This window comes from Mixophyes fleayi, chromosome 2 (assembly GCF_038048845.1).
Source record: "Mixophyes fleayi isolate aMixFle1 chromosome 2, aMixFle1.hap1, whole genome shotgun sequence".
Taxonomy (NCBI): Eukaryota; Metazoa; Chordata; class Amphibia; order Anura; family Limnodynastidae; genus Mixophyes; species Mixophyes fleayi.
Window position 1 is genome coordinate 146,414,329 of NC_134403.1, and position 27,245 is coordinate 146,441,573.

The following is a 27,245-nucleotide window of genomic DNA, read 5'->3' on the forward strand; positions in this document are numbered from 1 at the left end:
CATGGTAATACAGTAAGTGACTGATGAAGTTAGTCCTAGGTATATGAGAAGAAATCTAACTGCAATAATAAATGATTTTATTCTCATCTGCAAAGACCAGTTGTTGTCAACTAACAAATGTTACGCTATAATATGTGATGTGAAATATAGGATTTGTTCCACCTTGTTTACATGTCAATCTATTTTTTCTAGTATAAAAACTTTGTTGTACAAATGTATTTATGTTAGTTAGCAATGGAAAATTAATTGGTTAACAATGAATGTACATGAGACAAATTGCAAACACTGGCTCACATCACACCAAATAGATTGGGTTATTAATGTTATCAAAAGTAATTCTATTTTGATTGTATTAAAACCACATATGCATAAAAGTATCCCACAAATAAATCGCCTTGACCAAATATCTAGATATTTTTAAGGGGTCCATAGTATAGTAATGCTGCCGTATCTTACAAACATCTGCGATGGCACCAGACGTCACTAATTAGTTCAAGTGCATACACAATCTAGAAGTTTCGTGTCCCTTTTAGTTACAATATAATTAATACCAAGATTTCTCACATTGTTGAAATCTTTGGACAAATATTCAGAGCTGACTTATTGTTCTTATTGGGCTTCACAATACATTGCTAATCCATGAGAATGTGCCTATTGTATCTATCTACCCATCATATCTATTTATCCTTCATAGCTTGCATTAACAATGCATCTATTTGAAATGTTGTCATCATTCACTACTGACAGAATGTATGGGGATTATGGCTTGTGATGTGATGCCCTAGAGCGCAACATTTACACACAGGATCTGACACAAATGATCTTTATTAGAAAAGGGTGCTCTGTATAGTTTATTGGATATCTTGTAAGTATTGTAAATCTATTTTAGCTATTTCTTTTATTCTCCCTATTCTTTAGCCATTTTCTTTTTTCTGCCTTTCATGTGCTAGAAATATATGCTCAGTCTCCGTACCATCTGACAGCTAAGCACATAGGGGGAATTCAGTTCAGTGTGAAGTGTTTCGTGGGCATTTCGGAGACACTCTGTGCATATATTTTTACTGAATTATCTGCTCATTTTTCCTTGCACCCCATAAATGTACGTAGTAATGGTAAAACTGCACAGCCACAGTGTTCCTGGGAATGTTGCGGCTAATTGAATTCCCCCAATAGTAGGGCTGTTGATTTTGTAGGCCCACCACACTTGTAGCTTTGAGCATCACTGAACACCCTATATGTACAGCTTTGGTGCAGTGGTAATGTCAAAGGAGACAGAATTTGTGTGTAGAAATTGTTCTGCAGAATAGAACCTCTTGGTTGATTTTATCTTGTGATTTCACGTGCATCAACAAGTTGCTGAAGGTTAGGTTGGATGTCAGCCAATCAGATTTGGCTGACATCCTGTAACACACAATTTGACTACCCAACACTTTTTTCCTGCCGCTTTACACAAGCTGCACTGTATCTCTGTATAGTTCTACACAATCTGTGGGCCATGGCTCAATGTGAAACTGAGATTATCTATGATATTTCATGTTAATAGGACATGTGTGTATACCCTCTCAGCAGGAAGAAGCAGGAGGATAAGTACTTATGTAAAGGGGAGTTTACCTTATATTTTATTGCAAGCAAGGATGATGTTTTCTTGATGCTGTAAGAGTCCTGTCACAGGTGTTGAAAGACCTCAATCATTCTGCCTGCTGAGACACATGGTCAGGTCCGCAGCCCTTTCTTTGCTGTGTGAAATTGCTTAAAATGTAGGATTATACAAGACATGAAATGTGGCCAATGCCAAAGTTTAAAATATCAAAATATGAATAAGCCAAGATATAAAATTAGCTTCCAATTGCTGGGTAGGACAGACCACGGCATAGCATCTTATCACTTTCCTTGGTACATGGTGGGCAGCACGGTGGCTTAGTGGTTAGCACTTCTGCCTCACAGCACTGGGGTCATGAGTTCAATTCCCGACCATGGCCTTATCTGTGTGGAGTTTGTATGTTCTCCCTGTGTTTCCGTGGGTTTTCTCCAGGTGCTCTGGTTTCCTCCCACACTCCAAAAACATACTAGTAGGTTAATTGGCTGCTATCAAATTGACCCTAGTCTGTGTCTGTGTATGTGTTAGGAAATTTAGACTGTAAGCTCCAATGGGGCAGGGACTGATGTGAGTGAGTACAGCGCTGCGGAATTAGTGGCGCTATATAAATAAATGATGATGGCTATGAAGTGACATATGTACTCAATACTCATTATTATAGTATATTTCTGTGGTGCCCTGTACAATAGAGACCACATACTATAATTACATGCAAATGCAGATTAGCACATTTTATACTGAAGTACTCTGTTTCTGTAGGAGAAAACTGCTTTTAACCCCTTTATTTGATATTTTTCTTTGCAGGAGAGACTGGAATTGGAAAATCAACATTGATTAATACACTGTTTAATACTAATTTTGAAGAACATGAATCCACTCATTTTGAGCCCTCAGTAAAGTTGAAATCACAGACCTATGACCTCAATGAAAGCAGTGTACACCTGAAACTGACTATTGTGAATACAGTAGGGTTTGGAGACCAGATAAACAAAGACGACAGGTTTGTTTTACATTACTGTGGATACATCTTCTGTTCTTTCTCTTATTCTATTTTCAACTGTTTCACATATCAAGAGCACTGGACATATGCAGACACAAATGCCAAGGATTAATCCATATGCAAGAAGCACATCACAAGGCTACTGTATATGAATGTGGTGTCTGCACTATTTCATTAGGTGGATTGTATGCTGTAATAAACAGAACTATATTGGCGAAGAGCAAGTGGTTAGCCTCCAGTGTGGGGCTTAATGTTTGATTTGATTTCCTAGTTTGTGTTCTACTGAAATCCAACAAGAGGTCACTAATGTGTTGTAGTAAATGTTTCTTCTGATTTTAGCTACATGCCCATCGTGGACTACATTGACACACAGTTTGAAGCCTACTTACAAGAAGAGCTAAAGATAAAACGTTTATTGTACAGATACCATGACACCCGTATTCACGCATGCCTTTACTTCATCGCTCCCACCGGACATGCCCTCAAGTCCCTTGATCTGATAACTATGAAGAAGCTGGACAGCAAGGTAGTGTTTCCTGATGTGTTCTGTATCGCTAACAGCTGTCACTAGTGGCATCTATTTCACTTTTGCATTTGTTTGTGGACCTATAACATTTTAGGCAGAATATCATTGTAAATGGGGGTTCCACTTGTGGAATGCTGCTTGTAGTTTTGACCAATTCTTCATAACATCAGACTAATTATACTAGCTGAGGTCTTTCCCCTCAGGCATTATTATTATCTTTTTATCTATAGAGCACTGTCATAGTACGCAGCACTGTACACTGAGGGGACCATGACATAAATTACATACAATGACAATAAACAAAAGGTAAAGATGGCCCTGCCAAAATAAGCTTACAAAGCTGCTGTCCTTATGTCAGACCTCAGGTTATCTGCACTATCTGGGGTATCTGCATTACTTACATGATGGGGGGCCCTGTCTTGGGGAAAATTCAAGGGGGTGGGGAGGTTGTGCAAACTACCCAAACATACCATTATCTACTATTTGTTTGCACAGAGATGGACAATCCATAGATCATAACTGAGCACTTGGCATAGTTTATCTTTGTCAATGTATTTGTGGCTGGACCACAGCACAATACTTAGCTTTTTTTCTGTTCCCTGCATGTCATTTAGATTATTAGCTCACTCTGACCTTATGTTTCAGTGTATGTTCCTTTAATGTTATCATGGTATGTTCAGTTTGTTTCCCTTATTGTAAAGCTCTACAATATACATTGGCACTATATAAACACAGCATTTGAAATGATGAAATTCAAGAAAGCATATAGTCAGTGCTCTTGTATTGCTATAATAGTATACTGACTTATTGCTGTTGATGGAAATGGTGTATGAATTAATAATCCAATTGACAATGCATTGGCTGTAAACAGAGGTATTTCTTCACTTAATTTTATAACAAGGTATATTATATCAATTATGAATATTGTGCTGTAATTTATATGGTTACAGTGAAGTTACAATATTTACTCCGTTGAATGAACAGATGTTTTACATTTTTCATCCTTTGACTGAATACTAATACAGTTAATATTGGTCAAATTCAAAGGCTGTGACAATTATGTATTTAAATTGTGTAGGGACCCTATGAATGCTTGTTTTTAAGTGATACTTTATACAATGTAAATAAAAATACCTTCAGTTCTGCCGCTGTATAAATATTTGTCCGTAGAATAACCTAGGCTACTCTTTCTTGAAGTAATATTTACAGAAGGACTCTTGGTTAGCCATTGAGTAAATGAAAATGCCATTCTGAAATTGCCACTGAAAATGAGTGTGAGCCGGAATAAGAAACTGTAAGCTCTGTGCTCAAAGCCTCCTATTGGTCCACACGGACACACTCCCATAAGCTGTGCGTGTGCGTATAATTCTTGTGTGAAATGCAGCAATGTACCGTGGGAAAAATACTGTTTCAGTGTGCAATTACTGAGACTCTACTAACACTTAACCTGGAGAGCAGCTTTAATCTAGTGGATTTAAGGGCTCTAACTTTAGCAGCAAGGTCTGACATCTTTGTAAATGTGTTTTTGAAATATTTTTTCTTTGTTTTGCTAATCTTTATAATTGAAATGGTCTTTTTATATAGATGTTTTATCCAGTTTGTATACTACCAATGATACACAGTAAGACTGTGGAACACTCAGCTATGTTTTATAGTTAATAGAAAACAGGTTCCAGTTATTGTGTGTCACTGCAGAGGTTTGACAGTAAAAACACAGGTAAAAGTTCATAGAATTTTTAAAAACCTGACAATATTCAGGCCGGGAGCTGACAAGAGAACATGTTTTGTTAGCATAGCTAATATTTATGCTGCATTCTTTGCACCAAATTTTCCTTCCAGGTGTCTGTGTATATTGCCTTTGATCTTACTCGTGGAATTTGCTTTTTCTCAGGTGAACATCATTCCTGTCATTGCTAAAGCAGATGTCATCTCAAAGTCTGAATTGCATAAGTTCAAAACAAAACTGATAAGTGAGCTGGTCAGCAATGGTGTGCAGATCTACCAGTTCCCAACTGATGACGAGACCATTAGCAAGCTGAATGCCTCAATGAATGTAAGTCTTCAATAAAACTCTTACATCATTATGCTTTCAACTATTATATATGTTGTCACAGGCCTGTAAGTTACAGGTAAGCAACAAATGGTTGTCCAGCTGGTGTGGAACTACAATTCCCAGCATCTGAGAGGGCAAGTTGGGAGTTGTAGTTTTAGAACTGAAACAACAGAACTTCGGTGCATAAGATAAATTAACATGTAGGAGCTGACGCAATATTGTTTTTTTTTTTTTTTTTTTTTTAAAGTTAGCTTCTTTGTATTCATCTGCATTGATAATATAGAACTAAGGTACAGACATTCCAAAAAGAGCAAAACCCCAAATTTTATGTATTTTTCTTTTTGTAAATGCTGACTACGGTTTATGAAAACGTGAGACATTTTCAATCATATCTATAAATGGTCCTTACCTTGAAACCTGGTATGTCTTCAGGCACAGCTCCCGTTTGCAGTGGTGGGAAGTATGGAGGAAGTGAAGGTCGGTAACAAGATGGTAAAGGCTCGTCAGTATCCATGGGGTATCGTACAAGGTAAACACTTTCCCTCTGCTGATTGGAGAGAGGAAACCTTTGTGAGTTCTTGGAAATAAATATGTTTTAGTGGATGAATATACTAGTAATTGTTGCAGGCTCTTCAAAGATTCTTGTTTTAAATTGGAATTGTAAACTGGACGTTACCTTGGCAGTATGTGAGGAAATGCATTGTAAAGCTTCCCATGTTTGCCCAATAATTATTTAGGGCAGATATCAAACATTATAGTGTAAGGACTTAGGCCGGACTTTATTTTACTATACTGCTATTTTGTACAGCGCTAAATGTAAAATGTGAGTGCAAAAGTGTGCTAAAAGAAATACTTGGGGCTCATTGTAGAAAGTATTATTTAAGGCCTCATACACATGAGCACAGGGCTCCAATATGAACGCTGAGGAAATTAAGGTTCATTGAACCCTGTGGTGAAGGCTCACCCGATAGACATGGTCACATACCGTGAAGGAGAAGAAATCTTTTTACACAAGGTTATATCTACGTATATGAGGTCAGAAGCTTCAGTAAGGCTAAAAGTAAAAATTCTCTAGTACAGGAAGTACAACATTTATCTGTATTGAACAAATATGTGTTTGGTCAATGTCTTGTAGGTGAATAAGATCCATACTAACCCTAAATTGAAGTTGTCTTATGAGTTGGCTCTATTATATAATCAACTTATGTTTTATGGTTGGGAGCCTTTAAACCTGAGAGTGTAATAATAGCTTATTTTCATTAATATTTTAGCATACTCCAGTGGGAGTTTTTTCCACCAGATGGATTTAGCAGCCTGGCTGATGTTGCTGTGGAAAGTAAAACTCATTAATTATCTTGTGTAATTAAATGTGTTGAGCAAGCTAATGATTTTCCAAACTTGCATTGTCCTTTATAAGGTTATGTTCTGCTTAGCTGTGCACATACTGAAAGCCATAGTGAGTTTCATTTTAAATGGGCAAGTTTTTTTTTTTTTACATGTAAAAGATAATTGAACCCTCGTATTAAGAGGAACACTTACTTTTTAGAGAAATTTAATTATGAAGACAGATAGTAATAGGATATATGTATTGTAGTGTCTGTTGCTGTAATCAGAAGTAAGTGGTAGGTAAGGACGGGCAACATTTGTGCCACTACAACTCTCACTAATTGCTGGGGACCCTGGAGGATGCTTTCCTGGGAAATTATAATGTGCAGATTTTTAATGAAATTTATGCAGACGATCACTGTCTCTGTCTTGTTTCAACTAGTGGAAAACGAGAACCACTGCGATTTTGTTAAGTTACGTGAAATGCTGATTTGCACTAATATGGAGGACCTGCGGGAACAGACCCACTCCAGGCATTATGAACTGTATCGGCGATGCAAGTTGGAGGAAATGGGATTCCAAGACATGGGTCCTGGAGATAAGCCTGTAAGGTAAGCTCTTTGTGGGTGCACTAACTATGTGTGCGGGTTTGATGGCTGTTTGGGAATTAAAATCCAATTGTTGCATTACTGTTAAAAATACAAATTTTTGGTAAACATTTTGTAAATGCTGTTTTTTGTCCCTCTGGTTTATTGGCAAATACTGATAGGAGAATTAAGGCAGTCTTCATCTTTTTTTAATGAGATATTCTGAGAAAGAGAGTCAGAAGGATGAGCAGGACGGAGGGAATGTGGCTCTTATACAGTTTTCACTACTGTTAACAGTTAAGAACTTAGGTTTCTAGGGAAATAATCCAACACACAGATTGGTTACAGCAATGTCAAACACCAGTAAGTTTGATATACGATGATAACTTGCACTTGCAACCAGCAGAGTCAGTGGAGGGTACACAAGAGCATGTGGAAGTAGGGACATTTGTACCAAGAGGTTCTATTCCCACACTCGTATACATATTTTTGCTAACGTTGCAATACATTTGAGAAAGCATGATTATTGACACCACTGGGTAAGGAAGGGGTTTACACTCTAACATAGCTATCATGTAATGGAAAATATTCTGCTTACCTTACAAAGAATGTATTGAGCTCTCAGTGTTTCCCATTGTAGCCATATTTAGTGGCCTCACCCAGCACCTGTTGCTTGCACAGCTGTTTGGTGCAGTGCTCAGCTGAATCAGCCTTGGCAGGAATGTTAGAGTGGAAGTCAAGCAATCTGCTGATGGCTGACTAAAGAGTTGCACTAATGCAAGCAATGAATTTTGAGCTTTTTGGATGTGCACTTCATCTGGCTCACTGTAACTATAAACTAAAGAAAGCCAGTTCTGTAATCCCAGCCGGACCTGGAAACTGCTATGTCATCTAACTGGGTGGTACTGTGACCAATTTTCTGTTTTCTTTTTTAAGATTTCAAAACATATATTTGTAGCTGGGCTATTCTTGAATTTTTATTAGTTTGGGAGGTTCTTTTGTACCAACTTCAATGAAAATTGATTTTTTTACTTGTGGTCACACACTTGGCCACCTACAGTAGATGAAACTCATACAATTGAATTTATCATGATTTATGGTAACAGAATTAATACTAATGTTTTCCCAACTGGTTAGTGGTTTACATACCTTTTGATCACTGTGGGAGTTGGTATGTCTTGTTATATTAAGTAATTATCTTATAAATGGGTATCTGTGGTCAGTCACAATTGCAATTTGCTAGTAAGACTTACTGTCTCAGACTGCGCCGCGTACTGCAATATAGTACTGGACAGCATAGGTCAGTGGATCCCAAACTTTCTCTGTATGAGGTACCCTTAGGCTCTCCATAATTTTATCAAGGCACCCCTAAGCCAAAATAATTACCAAGTAGTCTCCCGCTTTGCTTACCACCAGCCCTGGCATAGCACCCCTGTGAGATCGCCGCACCCTAGGGAGCCATGGCTCACAGTTTGGGAACCGCTGACATAGGTAGTACAGTACACTACAGCTGCAGCACAGCTATAGAGTACAGCAGCTGAAATTCAAACAATGTTTTTGATTTTGTTTTAATGTACCACTATTATTATTATTATTATTATTATTATTATTATTATTGGTATTTTTTTTAGCCCACAGTTTGATAGTCACTTATTAGTCACTTTGTATGAAAAAAATCTGTCCTGTTGCGTTTAATAATTGTTTTCCACAAACTTATAAAGGGATGTCTGCAGCCTGTCATACATTTTCTGGTCAGACTCACACCCATTGTATTAGTCTGTGTGTGCACAGTGTACTGCAATTTATTAGTACTGCCAGTTCAGGATAGCATATGTTTAGCTGCATTACAACTGTAATACAGTGCTGAAATTCAAGCAGTTTTGTTATGATTTGGTGTACCAGAGGAATTACAGTACTGGTTATTAAGTTATGCTTCCTTGCTGGTGTCTAACACACCTGTCAATCACTGTGATAATTGCTCTGTCCTTGTTTTATGATTTAAATAATAAATTGTCTTTATATAATGATTCAATGCTACGGTGATATATTTTATCTCGGATAAGGATTTGTTTTGCACTTCTTTGCTTCTTCTTTTTTCTTGTGTTTGTTTACTTTGAAGTTGGTACACAGACAACTTCTAGATTGAAGCAGCATCATATATCCTTACCCTAAGTTGTTCAACAGGATTACGGATGGTTTATTTTGTTAATATCTAATATTTAATATCAGCGCCTAGTCTTAGCGCTCAAGGTCGGACGCTAGATTTTTGGAGTTTACATTTTGTAATTTATCCCTGTTCTGTCATTATTAATGTGCAATATTGCACAGTCATTGTTCACTGTTTCACCCTTACAATATATCCTTTTGTTTGCTCTAATTATATTAAACACTCTGAAACACAGAGAGAGTGGTAAAAACGCAGATCCAAAACATAGCTTTTAAGAGAACTCATTGACTAAAATAGAAGCAGCCAAATGTATTCTTCATGAGGCAAACCATTGTACTGAAATGAATCGCACAAGCTCCATGGAACAACCTGGTTTAAGCTTTGGTGGTGTTAAAAGACTGAAAAACAACCGCCATCCTCGCTTAGCGGGAGCAGCAATGGAAAATCATCAGGCTGTAATGCCCTCATGCAGTGTCCTTGTTGATATTGACACAAAGTTGGAGCCACCAGCAAAAGCAGCATTTGGTCAAAAAGACATTTATCTACTGGTGTCACTGTTGTCAGTGGCTTAATACTTACATATGGTAACAGAGTATCAGATATAAGTGTTGGTGAGCACCTAGAATCCAGTGATCATCAAGCTCTATGGTTTAATATAAAGAGCGAGGCTGACTCATACCACAGGAAAACAAAGGTGTAGATTTTAGGAAGCCTGACTCTGAAGAGATGGGATAATATGAACAGGGTTGTTTGAGTGGAGGCACTTAGTACTGTGTGAAAGGGAACAGACCTTTGTTTCAAACATATTAAGGAAAGCATAAGCTCAAGGAAGCTAAATTGGTTCTCAAAGGAAGTAGCATTATATCAAAGCACAAGACATGGCTTTATGATATGTAAATGTCAGCAGCTCAGAGTAATGATTGGAAAAAGAGCTATATCTTGCTAGGTAGAAGGAGCTTAAGGAAACAATAAGATGTGCAAAACCCAAGCTAAGCACAATATGTTAGTTAGTAGGAAAATGATATATAACAACTTTTTAGGTATTGGGTAAAAGAGCTTGAGGGAGTTATTTTGAGACCATTAACAGAATTGTTCAACCAGTCAGTATTAAGAGGAGTAGTTCCAGAGGACTGGATAGAGCGAATGAAGTCCTGCTGCACAAAAGCTGAAGAAGAGACTGGCAACTACAGACCATTCAACGTGATGTTGGAATATTAATGGAAACACTGCTGGAAGAAAGAGTTGCAGGATATCTCCAGTCCAGCAACTTGCAGTATTCAAAGCAGTATGGGATTTACAGGGGGAAGATCATGTCAAACAAATCAAGTTTTGACTACTGGTTGACTAATGTAATACATCCAGGTGGAGCTATAGATATAGCCATTCTAATTTTTAAGGCCTTTTCACACCAAAGACTGTTATATAAATTGGAAAGTTTTGATTTGTTTCAAAGGTGGTCGAATGGATAAAATGTTGGTTGAAAGATAGACAACAAAAAGAAGTAATAAATGAGTGTGTAAAAAGCATTGATGGGTTATTAGTAGACCTCCCCGGGATCTGTCTTGGGACCACTGCTCCTCAGTATTGGTTACATTACTAATAGTATTGAAGTTTAAAGTCTGCCTTTTTGCAGATGATACAAATATATGCAACAGGGTAGACACACTATGGAGGGGTGATGCTCCAAGTAGACTATAGGAATGGTCAAAACTGTGGCTTAATGTGAAAAATGCTAAATCATACAATAAGGAATCACTGATTCATGAGACTTAATGTAGGCAGGCAATGTAAGAATGCAATGGGAAAGGTCAAGTGGGTTCTGGGTTGCATAGGAAGAGGAATTAGTAGCTTAAACAGTGAAGGAGTAATGCCACTATATAGCTCATTTGTGCATCCCCATCTGGGACATTGTGTTCAGTTCTGGAGGCTCAAGTAGAGTAGAAAAAGGAGAGGGGCATATCATAGAAGCTTTCAAATATATCAAGGGTTCTAACAAGCGGCAGGAGGTCGGCATACACAGAGGAAGATAAGTATTAGAACAAGAGCACTGATATAGGTAGTACGTTTAAAGGACATTTGAGGAAAAATTATTTCCCTGAAAGGGTAATGAATAGGTGGAATAGCTTCCCAACACAATAGATAGGGCTAATACTGTAGGAAAATTTAAACAAATGTGGGATAGACATAAAACTATCCTAAATCTGAAAAAAATAAGCATCAAATAGGGTCTAGTGTTATCAGGGATAAAACAAATCAAATGGAGTCAAATAAGGATCAGATAGGATCTTGTATTATAAGGGATAAAAAAAAGTGCATACTAGCTGGGCCAAATGATTCTTATGTGCAATCAAATTCTATGTTTAAAAAATTCTAACGTGTACAATTATCCAGTTATTGCAAGAGTCTGGATCTGAAGATAAATAAAATAATGATGTTAAAAGGGAGACAGAGCAACTGGGTACAGATAGTCTACTTACATTTAGGTAATGATAATAATGATATTATTACGGCTGTTGGATTGCCTGTCTGTGGCACCAGTGATGACGAATCAGCTGGCCGTGGGCATTGTACTACTGGTAGTGGTGATAAGTCAGGCTCAAGTAATAGTGAAATACAGTTAAAACTGATGACAACAGCAGTTAGAATAAGTCTTTTATAGCGTGAAATGTAAAAAGTCATGATGTAGAACAGAACCAATGAGGGAGAAGTCTGCTGGAACTAAAATGATAGCGGGAACTCCATGCTAAATACTTGAGTGCAAATAATTTCTGCAAAATTCAGTGACCAACTTCAGAACGAGGCGAATATCATGCGTAACAGTATTGACATTTTTTTTTTAATAAAAGAGTTATTCATTTCACTTGTTGTAAATGATCCCATATCTTGACAGAACTTAAGCTGGGTATGTATGCAATCTTTACTTCATATACAATTTCCGCAACGATTTCACCAACGATTGAAAGTCCCGACGCTGCTGGTCTGAGTGCATACACAGTTCAACATTTGCCCCAACATCGTTCCATCGTTGATTGTGATTTTTAGGAAGGTTTGAAATCCAAATCAAATGATACGATATGCTTTACTACAATAAAACGTGATTGTGGGAACGTGTACACTCTGGCAATATCTGACCAAACGATCGCTTACCGTGTGATCTGCTCGGTAATTGCATAAGTGTGTGCCCAGCTTTAGAAAGAATACAACGACAGAATGTTAATCAATGTAGCGGAATGCCCTTTTCTGCAAAGGGTTGGCTGCAGTGTCCTTCAGTGGAAGAACTGACAGGGCATCTGCTGTGTGTAGAAAATCATCTCGCAATCAAAACTTTATTTCAAATCTCTTCATTCCTGATTAGCGCCTGCATTCTTTACATCTAAATTAGCAGCTCTTTTATTTAGGCAAGTTTGTTTTTGAGGTTTAGTGGTCCTTTAAGGAATGTGCCTTCCTTTTAATTAGCATTGCCAGAACCATTTTATTGAAGCATTACAACTCATCTCGCACACATGATGTATTCTCTAGCATAATAAAGTCTCACAGTTTATCTGGAATCCTGCCAGCTTCTTGTAAATGGTTTGCTGGATTAAATCTTGATGCCTGATAGGTAATGAATCTTTAATCTAAGAAACACATTTCTTACTGCACACAGTGAGAACATTATACCACTTTCATACTGCCGCCCCGGCAATATCCCGGGTTGTTAACCCGGGATATTGCCGGGGCACAGGGCAGTATAGATAAGAAGAATCCCGGGTCGGGAGGGTTCATACTGCACCTGCCCGACCCGGGTTTTAGAAAAAAAAAAGTGAAAAAAAAGATTTTAATTACTAAAAAATACAAAACAAATGTTTACTTAAGGTATTTTCAGCCAGCGGTGTCTCCAGTGCGTTGCCGGCTGTCAGGGGGACCTCTGGGTACTAAAATTATGTCATTTCTAGTCCATTAGAAAGGACGTCATTTTAGTACCCAGAGGTCCCCCTGACAGCCGGCAATGCACCGGAGACACCGCTGGCTGAAAATACGTTAAGTAAACATTTGTTTTGTATTTTTTAGTAATTAAAATCTTTTTTTTTTTTACTTTTACTTCCCAATTTTTTTTTTTTTACAGTATGAATGGTGAGACCCGGGAATTACACGGGTTGCACCATTCATATTGCAGGCGAGCGGGGTCCAACACGGGAATAACCCCTCGCAAAATCCCGGGTCTAAGTCCCGTGATTTTAGACCCGGGATTTTGTGGTTGGACTATTCATACTGCACCAAGACCCGGGTTTTTCAGCGTGCCTCTGCAAAAACCCGGGTTTTTGGTGCAGTATGAATGGGGTATTAGTCATTATTCCTATTCTGAGATGGAGAACAAAACCTGTTGTAGTAAGGTGCACCTCGTATACTTTCCCATCACAGATTGACATTGACATACAGACATGAGTGTACCCATAGGATGCATGCAAAAACCATTGCCCAGATTCTGGATACACAAATGTGTCAAACCCATGTACTGTGAAATGTTTCTCGTCTGCTATCCTAAGCAGTTTTTGTAGAGAGCCAAAACATTAATCAGTGCTAGACAGTGGGGACAGAGCAAGCATAAAACAGAAAGACATACAGCGTACATGAGGTGTGAAGCAGATGTGAAGACAGGGGGAAATGTAGACTCTGCTCATTATAGTTTAATGGCTAAAACTTTCTGTTTTCCCAGGACTGAGGTGTGTTTATAGTGAGCATGCAAGCAAAGGTCATTTGAGCAGTTGGGAGAGTCTATAATTTGGATACCTATTGCCCTCTGCCAGAGGATAGTTTTCTATGTGTTGGGAGCAAACGCTGGACGTGAGCATTTGCTGTCTGCAAGCTTGTTTTGGGCTCCAAAACATTCAACTATTAATTTTTAGCCCTGCATTTTCTACATGTTCATCTGTCATATAAACATATCTACGGAAGCTAATCTTCTTATACATAATATTTTTATACATAATGAATGTTCTCTTTTCTTTTCCACATAAAGTGTCACATCTATTGTGTTCTTGCAAAGCACAACCATCAGCCAAAGGCTGGTTCCGCTTTCCAAGATTTGTGACTTTAGCAGAGTATTTGCTTTATGTTGCATGATAGAAAATAATGTAAAAAATTCTAGATGTCTGGATGGCACGAAGCATAAAACCCGTACACTAAACAACTGAATGAAGGACTACTACAATAGTGAGCATTATATATCACTGAAAAGACGTAGGATATGTCTGAGCAAGGGAAAGTAATTTGTGTTGAGCCCTATGCTTTTCATAATTTAGTATTGTGAAACTAAGTTTGGAAGTTCCCGTGTTATTCACTAGGTAAAGATTAAAAGAAATATAAAATTCAAATGTTTGTTTTGCCTTATTCTTTGATATTTTAAACCATTACCATTGTAACTCTTAAAATATGAATAGCATCTTTTGTTTAATATTTATTACATTTAATATTATTCATCTTTGTAATGAGCGAGAAAAAGCACTGCCAATATATTCTTCAGGAGGTACATAAAATAGTGAAAGGTTACATTAGGAAATTAGGTTACAGCTTATTTTAAAAGCAAACTGCTTCCCAAGCAGTTTTTCGTAGCAGTGAAATGAAATTCTCAGGATGAGTTTATGGGCCCTATATCCTGTTTACTCTACTTCAGCATGAACTAACACTGCAGCCTCACACAGAGCTGCTTGTTGTTCCCCATCCACTCCATCCGGGCAGTAACTAGATACTATCCTTGCCATGTTCCTCCTTCTCTTGCTGTATGTTTGTAGTTGTTTATTTTATGATGGCTATCTCTCCGATAGCTTCCTCCACATGCATGCTAACATCTTCTGCTTGGAGGGAGAGCAGCTGCACAGAATGAATGTCCTGACCTCAGGCTACCTTGTAATAGTCACCATACTGCCATCATTTATCCAGGTCCGTTCAGCACAAGATGCAAATTACACGTCTAGACAGGAGCAAATGCCTCTTTTACATTTTGAAAAGCTGCTGAATACTATGCAATGTAATATGTGTTTGGGACATTTTGCTAACTGTGAATTACAACAATGAAATTCCAAAAGATAATTTGAGATTAGCTGTAGTTAAACAAGAATCTGTTTATGGTTTATACCTAGAACATTGATGTAAACAACTGGTATTCCTAAATGCATGTCTCATTGTCTAAAATGATTTATAGTTGTGACCTATGTAGCATTCCTGACATGTGTTACCAGCAAACAGCTGCAGTGTACACTGGTATGTAGGGCATCTCTTCCCCATGTAATCCAGTTATTGTGTTACATTTGTTACCTCCCCTGTTTAGCATGTACCTATCCCAACACTTGCATGTAGCGATTGGTTATATGCTTTGTCCAGGTGACATTGAACCACATGTGTTGCATGTTTATTATGTGCGCATCAAATCACCTACAATTTGTATTTCTTAGGCAGTGTTGCCTGGAAAATGTAACAACAGAAAGAGTAGACATTCCTATTAGTTACTGATAATAAAAGGATTTTCAGTAGGCCATAGCGAATGTTTGACTAACTAAAAGAGGAAAGGTCTCATTCCAAACTAATTTACAGCTTCAGTATCCTGGATTGACAGTGTTCTTTCATGAAAGCAAACTTTTTTTTTTTAGATGAAGTTACCCAAATTATTCATGAGTTCATAGACCTGCAGGAAATGTTTTCTTGCCCTTTTTTTTTTTTACAATTAGTATAGTGCTATCTAAAAGATACCCACACAGGAACCTTTTGGTGAATTAACAGACAGTGAGGAATTTGAAGTATATTGATTAACAAGGTTGACGGCAGCTTAAAGGTCAAGTAGAATTATAACTGAAATATTACAGAAGCTTCCCACATCTTTCTACTAAACAGCTGGTTGATTATGTGGTCATAGCTAAAATCAGGGACATATGAGGGGTGGTTTGCATGTCTACAATTTTAATTACTAAAATGATTATGTTTATAAGCATAGGCAAACCGGGGGGGGGGGGTCTAGTGCCTGGAAACCCCCCTCCAAGCCTGGTGCACTGTATAGTTGAGGTGGCTGGACCCTGTTCCCGCTTCACACGGCTCTGTTTGAAAAGGGAGAGCTGCGTGCACCTAACAGTAGCATTGCCCATGTATATTATGGGGATAGGAAGAGTTGGAGAGCAGCCAAGCACTGTCTAAAATTATAGCCACGCCCCCATGCATGCTGGTCACGCCCACTGGCGGCGTGGTGTGGAAACCCCTCTCTACAAATCCTGCGTTTGCCCCTGATAAGATGGCAAATTATGCATTTGGGTAGAAAACCCCTTTAATTAGGTGTTGGAGTTAAACCCTTTGAGCCCCATGGGCATACACTGTAGGTGACACTCCATTTGACCGGAGCAACAGGCAGAAATTGTACATCCCTGTAGTTTATTCTCCCAAACTCTTAGGGGCATATTCAATTGTCCGTGTTACTTGCAAAAGTAACACCGTGTTAAAACTATTACCTTTATTACGGTAATTCTAAGCTGGATTTCAGCTCGCAGATCCCTGACCTGCGAGCTGAAAGCCGGCGTTAAAGGTACCATAATAACGGCAATTACGCACACTATTACCGTAATAACGGTAATAGTGCGCAAGCCACGTTACTTTTCTGAGTAACGCGGACAATTGAATATGCCCCTTAGGCTGGGTACTTATTACAGTATTTTCAGTTGATTATCAGGCCAATCAGAAGATAAACGAGGGGTCAGCCCTATATCACATTAGTGTGTACGCTGCAACAGTGAATGATTATCGTTCCAAAATCCATCGTATCTTTTCATTTGATTTTTAAACCGTACTAAAAATGTTGTTCAACTATGGAACCATGTTGTTCCAATCCTGCAGTGTGTATGCACTCAACACCGGCAGTGTCCAAAGATCTCTATTGAGTTTGCAGAGTCACAATCTTTTCAGCTGATGGTTATGATAGATGAAGAGCACAGATCTGACGGTAAATCGTGTAAAATGTGTTTAGTGCGCACACATGAATCAGCATACTGATCGGGACATTTTTCTGTTTAGTTTATTCTGTTGTTTGTAAAATTGTTAAAGATGTCACATCAGGAGAGCATTTTTGTAGTGTGTATCCAGCCTTATTCATGACCAGAGACCATGATTGAGAGCACTAGAGATTAGGTATGAACCGGTATACAAAGACCGAGAGGGCTCTATGAGATAACTCTGTCCTGTGCCACTGAGAATCTGGGTCTTGTAAGACTCTTACTTATACTCTTCACATTGCCCCTAGTCTTCCCAACATGTGTTATACGAGTTGGATTAATTATGTGAATATTGCTATAATTATATAACTATGGTATTAAGAGAGAGAATTTCACTTGGGTTGTGGCTAAAAAAGATTACAGGTGAAAGTGATGCAGCACCAGAATGAATGTGGCCACCTGAGATGGAGAGCTGGCATGCATGGCTTGGAGTGATAGGGTTAAGGCATCTTACTCTTTTTATCTCACCACCAAAACAATTGACTTGTGGTGTGACTGGTGTGTCGAGCAGCTCATTAGAAGTAGCATGTCTATTCTGTAGAGTACAAATGAAGCAGTGTATTCCGTATTCCTCCAGCTACACTGGTGGCTAGTACCAACGTTAGCATACTGAAGTATTGCTGTAGCTGTCAGTGCTTTGTGTGCCGGTCACTGTTTCCAGCTGCCAGAAAGTGGTTTACTCTGTAAAGATTGCTTAGAACTTCATTATATTCCTGCTAAATATCAGGAACTAAGTTGTTTGCACATAAATAATATAAGGGACAGTGACAGTTTGTGATAGGGATTACAGCTTACATGGTATATTGATGGGGAAGTTGTATATGCCTGAAAAAAAGACAGGATTTGACAAATTCCATTGTAACTATGCTATTTTGTCCAATTAAATGTATTTTGGTTGCATATTGCCTAACATTCTAACTTATGTGAAGTGTTTTATCTATTCTCTCCTACCTATGATGTTTTGCAGTGATACAACGTAAAAGTTGTAGGATATGAAGCCACAGCTATTGGTCTTTTTATTGAAGAAAAAATAGGGCTTTAATCCCTAATTTAACAAATTGTGGATGGAGTCGTGCTTGTGAAGTGTTGATTATATGTCACTGGTATATAGCACAGACGCAGCCAATATAGTAGATTAATATATGTGGGGTTTTTAATGGGCTAAAAGGAATAAAAAAAATTCCTCCACTATAAATAATACCTCAGTAGCCTTCTTAAAATACAAAATATTTACATATAGCTGTTACATAATGCTTTTGTAGCTGTGAACACAGCACCTCAATACTGTCCTTGATGTATTTTCAGTAGTTTTAGGTTTTTTTAATGCATTGGTAATTTTTTCATTTGCTTGTAGCATGATCCCTAGAATTTGTAATATGTTGGTTTCTATTAAACGATAATAATTCTTATTGGTACAAGTTATCTCTTAGAACACTACCAGTTCACTTGGCCTTGGGAGTGACTATACGTTAGTTTAAGTGCATGGATTGTTTAGTGCAGTATTGCCAGAATGTAATTCTGTTGAGTGTATACCTGCTGCCATCTAGTGTTTGGCTTGTGTCATTGTATATCTTGAGGCCAGTTGTTGCACTTCAAAATGATAAAATGAGAAACGCTGGATGTGACCGAAGTGAGCATCAGCATATGCAGGAAGTTGAGTTCAGTGCATTCAAATTGTTGGCTGTAAGGAATCAAACAATGTTCTGCTTGTACTTAAGTTTGCAGGAAACCTATGAGGCAAAACGACAAGAGTTCTTCGAGGAACTACAGAGGAAGGAGGAAGAGATGAGACAGACCTTTGTGCAGAGAGTAAGGGAGAAGGAGACCGTGTTGAAAGAAGCAGAGCGAGAGGTACTATGTCCATTTCTTCTTCTATTAATCCTTCAAAGCTGCTTTATACTGATGGTATAGAAATAATCTACAATAAGAAATTATTCAATGAGGGTCATTTACAATTGGACAGTATAATTGAAATATGTGTATCTCAGTTTACGTGTTTGAGACGTTTTGGTCATAGACCGATAAGCAATACACTTGCCAGTATTCTCTAATGTTGTGCACAAATATTTTACCTTGACCTGGGGTTTAAAGATGAAAAAGTAAGGTGAAAGTATTTAATCATTGCAGATTTTGACTTCTCTCTTCTTACATTTCTTATTTCTGCTGATGTTGTTCTTGTTCATCTCTCAGTAAGGTATTAAGTAAAGTCCTGATAGTAATGGGATTCATAATTCATATTCAATGGTCATAGTTTGCATGCTTGAAAATATATAACTGATTGGTATATAAGGGCTTACCGCCAGGGAAGGAACATTTTGCTCAACGGTGCAAAGACAGAAAAATAAGGCATTTGTGCCAACTAATCCCCCCCCCGTTCTTCTTCACTTATGTTATCTGCACCAACATTCTGTATTGGATAGTAACCATAGGACACATGCTGTATTTCATTACTTTACCAATCAGATTTCAGCTCTATATTGCAAAAGTTGTAATTTCCTTTTTTAAGAACTGTTCCCTTTGTCTTAATAAGGAAATAGAAAATAAATAGAAGAAACTTATTGCCCTGGTACCCAATGGCTAAGGGTACTAGAGGTGGTCAAGTACTACTTAACATGGGACCATGCCCGATGCTGAGTAGCACGGGCTGTTATTTGAGTGGAGGGATTTTTTTTTTATTTATAAATTATTTATTTATACTATTGAGAGGCTACATAGGTCAAACAGCACATCTTTTTTGGCGGTTTGTGAAACTGCTGCTTCAGATATCTGGCATTGTGTATTTTTATCATGTAAATAATAGGAATAGAGATTTTAATATGGCGCTTTGTGAAACTGAACTTTTCGGGTGGTTTTGTAGCAGTTTTGCCTTTTGGTAGACCTGGAAATTGAAAAAAAAAAAAAAATGGTTCCACGAAGCCACACTTTATTAAATTTCCCTCAAATTGTTGATTCATTAAAAGCAGTATTTTCATTGCATTGCAAACAACTATTTTAATTTTGTTGAAAGACACCATATTGGAGTCTGAAATCTAAAGAACATTTCCAGAATCCGCACATATCTCACACAAGACACTGCTAAAACCTTAATTCATGCACTAATCATCTCCCGCATTGACTATTGCAATTCCCTCCTTACTGTTCTTCCCAAAAACAGACTCAAACCCCTAAAATCTATTTTGCATGCTGCGGCAAGACTGATTTTCCTTGCAAATAGCTATTCCTCTGTTGAATCACTCTGTATGTCTCTACACTGGCTTCCTGTCTTCTACCGAATCCAATATAAAATACTTTTACTAACCTATAAGGCCATCAACAAAGCTGCACCAACATACATCTCCTCTCTTGTCTCAAAATATCTCCCAACTCGGCAACTCCGTTCTGCAAAAGATCTGCGTCTCTCATCCACCCTCATTACATCCTACCATTCCCGGTTACAGGACTTTTTTCGGGCTGCACCCACTCTATGGAACTCTCTCCCTCGCACAATAAGACTCTCCTCTGGTCTACAAAATTTCAAGCGTTCTCTGAAAACCTACCTATTCAGACAAGCTTATAATATTCCTCAACCACCCTCTTAACCTCACTACCTTTAGCCTGTTACACAATTTCACACAAGACAACTACCCCCTGACCAACATTGTTGTGTGACAGGATCATTTAGCTTATGAGTCACCTTACCTTTGCAGTCTGGCTGGGCCAAGATGCAAAATGTATACTTAACCTCATGTGTCAATCTCCCATTGTCCCATAGATTGTAAGCTTGCGAGCAGGGCCTTCTCACCTCTTTGTCTGTTTTACCCAGTTCGTTTATTAGTTTATTATGTCTGTCCCCAATTGTAAAGCGCTACGGAATATGTTGGCGCTATATAAATAAATGATGATGATGATGATGATGAAATATGTTTCCTAACTGATCACAAATGCCTGTTATGCATATACAGCTGCAGAACAGATTTGAGCAACTTAAGAGGCTCCATCAGGACGAAAGGGCCAGCCTAGAGGAGAAAAGGAAAGACTTGCTGGAGGAGGTTAATGCATTTAATAAACGGAAGGCTGCTGCAGAGCTCTTACAAGGACAGGCTTTTGGAAGTGTTGCCAACACCAGCTTGAAAAAGGATCGCAAGACGTAAGTGCCTTGATCCTATGTGCTACTTACCAGTGACCTTAATGTCTACTGAACAACATTTTTATTAGAGTTGCTTCTGATTGCAAACACATGTTATAGCATACATATGAGACTGGCATCATTTGTATTATGGACTTAGACTAGCCCTGTAGCTGGAGCAAGAGATACGGCAGAAAAACAAGTAACTTTGCAATGCCCAGAGCTCGATTTGGACATGGCTGCGTGCACCTTAGTTTGGCACACCCTTACTGTACAGCCAAACTCCACTTCCCGCCCTCGTTCACTCCCAAAATCATAGGCTGTAGTAAGTGTCCTTTGCATACAAAGATGGGGCAGACATGTCTGTGTTTACTGGCTACGGTCCGGTTCTGGGCATGTACAGAGTGATTTTGTGTATGATACGCTCCAAATTGGCAGATACGTTCCCTGATGAATCGGGCCAATTGTGCGTAATATTGGGACAATATTAAAGCATTGATTGTAGTATGTTTGCTCTCCATCTCTTAATTGCTAGTGTGCAGCAATCCACAGCACAACGCAAATAATTGAAACGGCCCCACAAGCTTAGTAGTAGTGTAAATAAATACAAGCCATTATGCAAATATCCCTAGACATAGAGACGTTCACCAAGTATAAACAGTGAGAAACGTGATATCTAATTTCACTGTTATAACTTTTGTTCTGTGTTGTGTGTTTTACAGTTTCATGTGATTGGACAACTCTGCAGTGATACTACATCAATGGGCATGTGTTTGTTTTGTTTTTTACTTTTTTACAAGCTGAAATGTGTTTCTGATGCCCACAACCACTTCTGACCAGCAACAGGAAGCAATGAACACCTGCCAAGGACAAACAGACTTACTGCAATAGAAGTACGGTTATCCACATGTAATGGTAACCTGCCACCGGACCACCTCTGTTTAGACTTCATGCTCGTTTCTAGGGCAAGGGAAGAGGTTTGCAGCGGTGTTACAGTGGTGTCAAAAGTATTTTAAGGGATCCTTTATTTTTTTAATATGAAGGAATCTATTTGTTACATATATGTATAAAATTACTTTTTTGGGGGGAGGTGAGAAGGAACAAGTACAAACTGCAACCATCTAAATGTACCCACATAACATTGTCTACATCTATCCTGCTTTGTGATTTCACTGCCCACAGAGCAGAAATGTTTTTGTTTAACCAGCAATCACATAGATGACTCTTATAAAGTAAATATATATATAATATCTTTCCTGTCACTCCGAGTATTTCATATTCATCCATTTTTGCAATATTTTACCTAATTAGGTCTATTTTGTATGGATTTATACCTTTTGGATTTTATTGTTCTAACATCTGCTAAGATGTCTTTCTATCTGCAGACATGTATAAACAAATAATTTCCTTACGTTTATTTTTCCGTGTTCATTTTTTAGAAAACATTTGTAGGAAGAAAACTGGTTTATACAGGAATACTGCTTGTTTTTTGTTTGTTTTTTAAGAATTGTATAATGTTGCTTGAGCAACATGGGGGAAAAAGTAGTGTTGTGTCTGCAACTGTCTTTTACTCAGAATTTATGCAAGTAATACTTAAATAAGAATTTCACTAAAAACAAAAAGGAAAGGAGATAATTAACAATAAAAGTGTTATACTTTGCATTGATGCGGAGTCTCCGATCAGACATGTGCTCCAAAGACTCCAACAGTCAGCTCCTTCTCTCTCCTATCTCCATTTGCCTGATCAAGCAGGCAGCAATGTTTTCTGTGCCCATTCCTGTGAACTTACCCTTCAAGCCTTCAGGTGACCTGCCAGATCTGGGTAACTAAAGGTAAGTATAACTTTTTCATGTTTCATGAACTCCATCCACAACAAAATGTCTAGTTTTAGGTGAAGACATCCTGCAACCCTTCACGATCAGAGGTGATTTAGACCTCTATGATCAAGCCAATTGTCATGGTGTTACATTTGCATCAGATTCACAGGGAATAAAAAGATTCACATTTAAACTATTCATACAGGGGTTTCTTTTGGTAACATATTGAAATGTTTCACTTTTTATGTTTATTTAGAAGGTGAAAACAGAAAAAACGGGAAAAATAAATCATAAAAATATAAATAATAAATAAAAATTTTAACGCATTCAGAGCAGATGCCTCCTGACATATTTGTCTAGTTCTCCCGAATATGGGGATACCAAATATGTGCGCTTCTAACTAAGTTCCTAGATAATTATAGGGGCAGAAACAGGAACATTTACATTGTAAACCAGGCCTGTCCAACCTGCGGCCCTCCAGATGTTGTGAAATTACAAGTCCCAGCATGCCCTTCCAGCTATCAACTGGTTGTCTACCAGCAAAGCATGCTGGGGCTTGTAGTTTCACAACACCTGGAGGGCCGCAGGTTGGACAGGCCTGTTGTAAACATTTATTTTTTTCTTTGAAAAAAATCAATACTAAAAACTCATACTAATGATACACATAGTAATCCTGTCACATCCACCTTCACAACATTCACGATATCCTCTGCCTGGATCATCATCATCCATGCTCTTGACTTCTCCCAGCTTGATTATTGCAATCCTTTTCTCTCTGGTCTGCATGTCATATGTCTGTTCCCCCCTGAATTATGTCCTGAATGAGGTGTCATGAATAATCTTTCTCTCCTAATGTTACTCTTCCAGTGTTCTTCTCTGCACAGCCCTCTGTTGACTCCCCATTCCCTCCAGAATGCATTCCACGTTGCTTACCCTCACTTATAAAGCCCTCTTTAATGCCTCCCCCTCTTACATCTCTGACCTTGTCAAGAAATACTCCCCTACTCCCACTTTGTTCTGTCAATGACCTTCACCTCTCCTCCTCACCTGTCACCACCTCACACTCCCGACTTCAGGACTTTGCCCGCACTGCTCCCCACATTTGGAACACCCTGTCTCGACTCTCCCCAACCTTTAACCTTTCAAGTGCTCCCTCAAAACTCCCCTTTTTATCACTTGTTTACCCTGCCCTATCCCAAGACAATTCTTTCCTCAAGGTCCACCTGCCCCTTACACTCCTTTCCTTCTCTAATCCTTTTGAATGTTAACTCTCATGTTTGGCCCTCTATACCTAGAATGTCTTCATCCTCTTTGTAATGTTTCCTTTGTTCTAGTTGTGTCTTCTTATGTAGTTGTTTTTCTCAGTTGTCTGTTGTATTGATTTTTACTGATTCTATTGTTTCTCTTGCCCCTTACTCATCTGTGTTTTTTGTTCTATTTATTTTGTGTTGATATTGTGGCACTGCAAATTCTGTTGCGCCTGTAAATAAAATAAGATAATATTGATAATAGACCCATAGTTCTGTAAATACAGGCATTTTATTGTTGGTTAGATTTAAGGGTATATGTACAATTATTGTTTATTGATATGGTGCCACATGGGTTCTGCTGAGCTGTACTGTAGGTGGAACAAAATAGGAAAACAAGACCAATAACATGACACGCTATCAAAAGCACCTGAGCTGCAGGAGATGCCTTTCCTTGGGCCATACTAACCCCACCCACTCCATTGTTTGTCAAGTCATGCTTATATACTGCAATCAATGAGCCATGTGACAGACTTACAATGGTATCTTTTGTCTAAAAGTTCGAGGCACAACACAGAATTCTATTTGGTGGTGCTGTGTGTCTTGATTTGTGAAATTGTACCTAGATTTTCACCAAAGTGCATGGGTTTAGGGCTTGGAATTTGCAAAATTAGTTTTTTTATTCAACAAGTAATCGGTGACTAACACTGATACAGAGTCCAGTGCCGAGTTCCCCTTCTTATCAAGAAACTACTGTGTTGGAGCAACAGGAAGCTGAACACAACAAGTTAGTGCTATTGAAGATGCTTAAAAGTCAGTGATTGTTTTTCTTTTTGCATTGTTTATAGTTACATTTTAAAGTGAATCTGTAAACAATAAGATGAGGAAAGGGCGCCCAGCGGTGAAGAATGTGTAAGAATATGACTTAAACACCAATTATGTGTGAATGGCCTTGTATCAAATACTCAAAACCTTGAAAACCTCTCTGTGAAATCCCAGTGTCTTCAAATCTCTGCTATACATTGGTAACACATTCCAGAGGAGGTCAATGAAACTTGAGCTGAAGGCCTCTTATATCTTTGTCAAAGGTCAGAAATTTCCTGAAATAAAATGCAATAGTGTCATACTATATACTAAATACTATACTTTTAATCACAAACTAAATACCACATACATGAAAAAGTTAATATTTGGGCTTATCTGCATTATTTATTGGTTCCTAAATAACATGGAAACCACAGAAATCCCCCCTGGCTCTAGTGACCCCAGAAATAACGAGTATATCCAGAAGAAATACAGGATCACATGTTAGATTCCTTTTGCGTTTCATCTTGAGTAGACTTTTTCAGGGAACAAAGTCTTTCAGGTGAAATGCGCCTGGGTTTGTGGCTTAAAATTTAGTAATCAAAGCAAGAATTTCTTTTTATTCAACTAGTGAATCAGTGATTTGAACTGGAGCCCAATGCCAATTTTACTTCTATTTAGAGAAATGTATCGATTTTTTTTTTTGATTTTTTTTTTTTAGTTGCTTTCGTAAGATTAGTTATTCATTTATTTGTTAATTTTATTTTGGTAGTTCTTCTTTAGATAGTAGTTTAGATGTCAATTAGTTATTTTTTTTTAATTAGTTTTGTTTTTATACAAGTATATTCCTTTAAAAATAAGAGTGAGGAGAGCGAGCTCTCCACTGGGGCCCAGAGCCTGGGCTCCCTATTCCTGTGGAGTAGCCCCCAGCACCTCTCCGCTACCTGCCGCCTACCTTTCTCTCCTCCACTCTGCCTCCCACCAAGTTCCTCCACCAGTACCTGAAACGGGAGGACCGACTCCCGGCAGCATCTCATCGGGTCCCCCGCTCTGGCCCAGCTGCCTCTACCGTGCCTCCTCCGTACTCACCTGGCTTCTCCTTCACCGCTCCAGCGATCTTCAGTGCCCTGCTCTTCTCTCCCGTGGACCTCCATTTGGCTGTCTCCCCGGATCCCCCCGCCGCCGTCCGTGAGGCCTACTTCCGGTCTCATCCCCGGCCTTGAGTTCCGCTCCTCTCCACCTCGTGTGCCTCTTCTGGGTCCCTCTGGCTTTTGTCCTGCACGCGGCCTGCTGACCTACTCCCGTGGTAGGTCCCGTGGTCCTGCACTTCTATGTTGAGTTCTTTTCAGTGCTCCTCCTGTCGACCTCCTCCACTCCAGCGTGCTCCGGACCGTGGCCTTCTCCCGGCTGACTCCCCCGCCCTCCTCGCTGCCACTCCACTCTGCCGTTACTCTCCAAGAGCGCTATCCTCCATCAACGCCCAGGACTGCCTCCATCCCCACCCAGGACTATCTTCATCTACCTCTGGTGCCCACGGTCGCTCCTCTCGTGTCGTCCACGGATGTCTCCTCTTCCTCCACGGATGTTTCCTCCAGCCTGCTGCCCCTCCGTTGATGTCTCCTGGCTGTCCTCTAACTCTCACCAAAGCACTCCAGGTATCTACACTATTGTCTCTCTGGATTACACCACTGACTTTTTCCCTGGAATCTCTGTATCATCCCCTGGGCTGGCCTGCCACTTCGGCCTGCTCCTAGCCACGTTTAGGCACCCGTTGTTTACTGCTATTTATTGACTGTTATCCATTGCCTGTTTTTATTGCCTTATCTATTGCCTGTTCTAATTGTCTATTTTATTATCCATTCTATTTTATTTATTTTATTACCTATTTTATTATCTTTTGCCTGTTACTGCCTCTGTATTTTCGGACATCTGCTGCTTATTGCCTCTAGTTTTATTTTCCTGTTATCTTCTGTTACTCATTGTCCCCAGTTCCCACTGTCTTCCTCA

General features: G+C 38.8%; 1 protein-coding gene across 2 annotated transcripts in view; it reads left to right on the forward strand.

Annotated features, from left to right (window-relative positions):
* The window catches only part of LOC142141569 (septin-10-like), a 54,186-nt gene extending 31,405 nt beyond the window's left edge, over positions 1–22,781 (forward strand). For both annotated transcript variants that reach the window (XM_075200175.1, XM_075200176.1), the window contains exons 4-11: positions 2,402–2,597; positions 2,937–3,123; positions 5,015–5,176; positions 5,609–5,705; positions 6,945–7,113; positions 18,984–19,116; positions 21,207–21,391; positions 22,093–22,781. In XM_075200175.1, coding sequence (XP_075056276.1) covers positions 2,402–2,597; positions 2,937–3,123; positions 5,015–5,176; positions 5,609–5,705; positions 6,945–7,113; positions 18,984–19,116; positions 21,207–21,391; positions 22,093–22,102 — 1,139 coding nt within the window. In that variant the 3' untranslated portion in view covers positions 22,103–22,781. The remainder of the gene's footprint in view (positions 1–2,401; positions 2,598–2,936; positions 3,124–5,014; positions 5,177–5,608; positions 5,706–6,944; positions 7,114–18,983; positions 19,117–21,206; positions 21,392–22,092) is intronic.
* Positions 22,782–27,245: the final 4,464 nt, after the last annotated feature.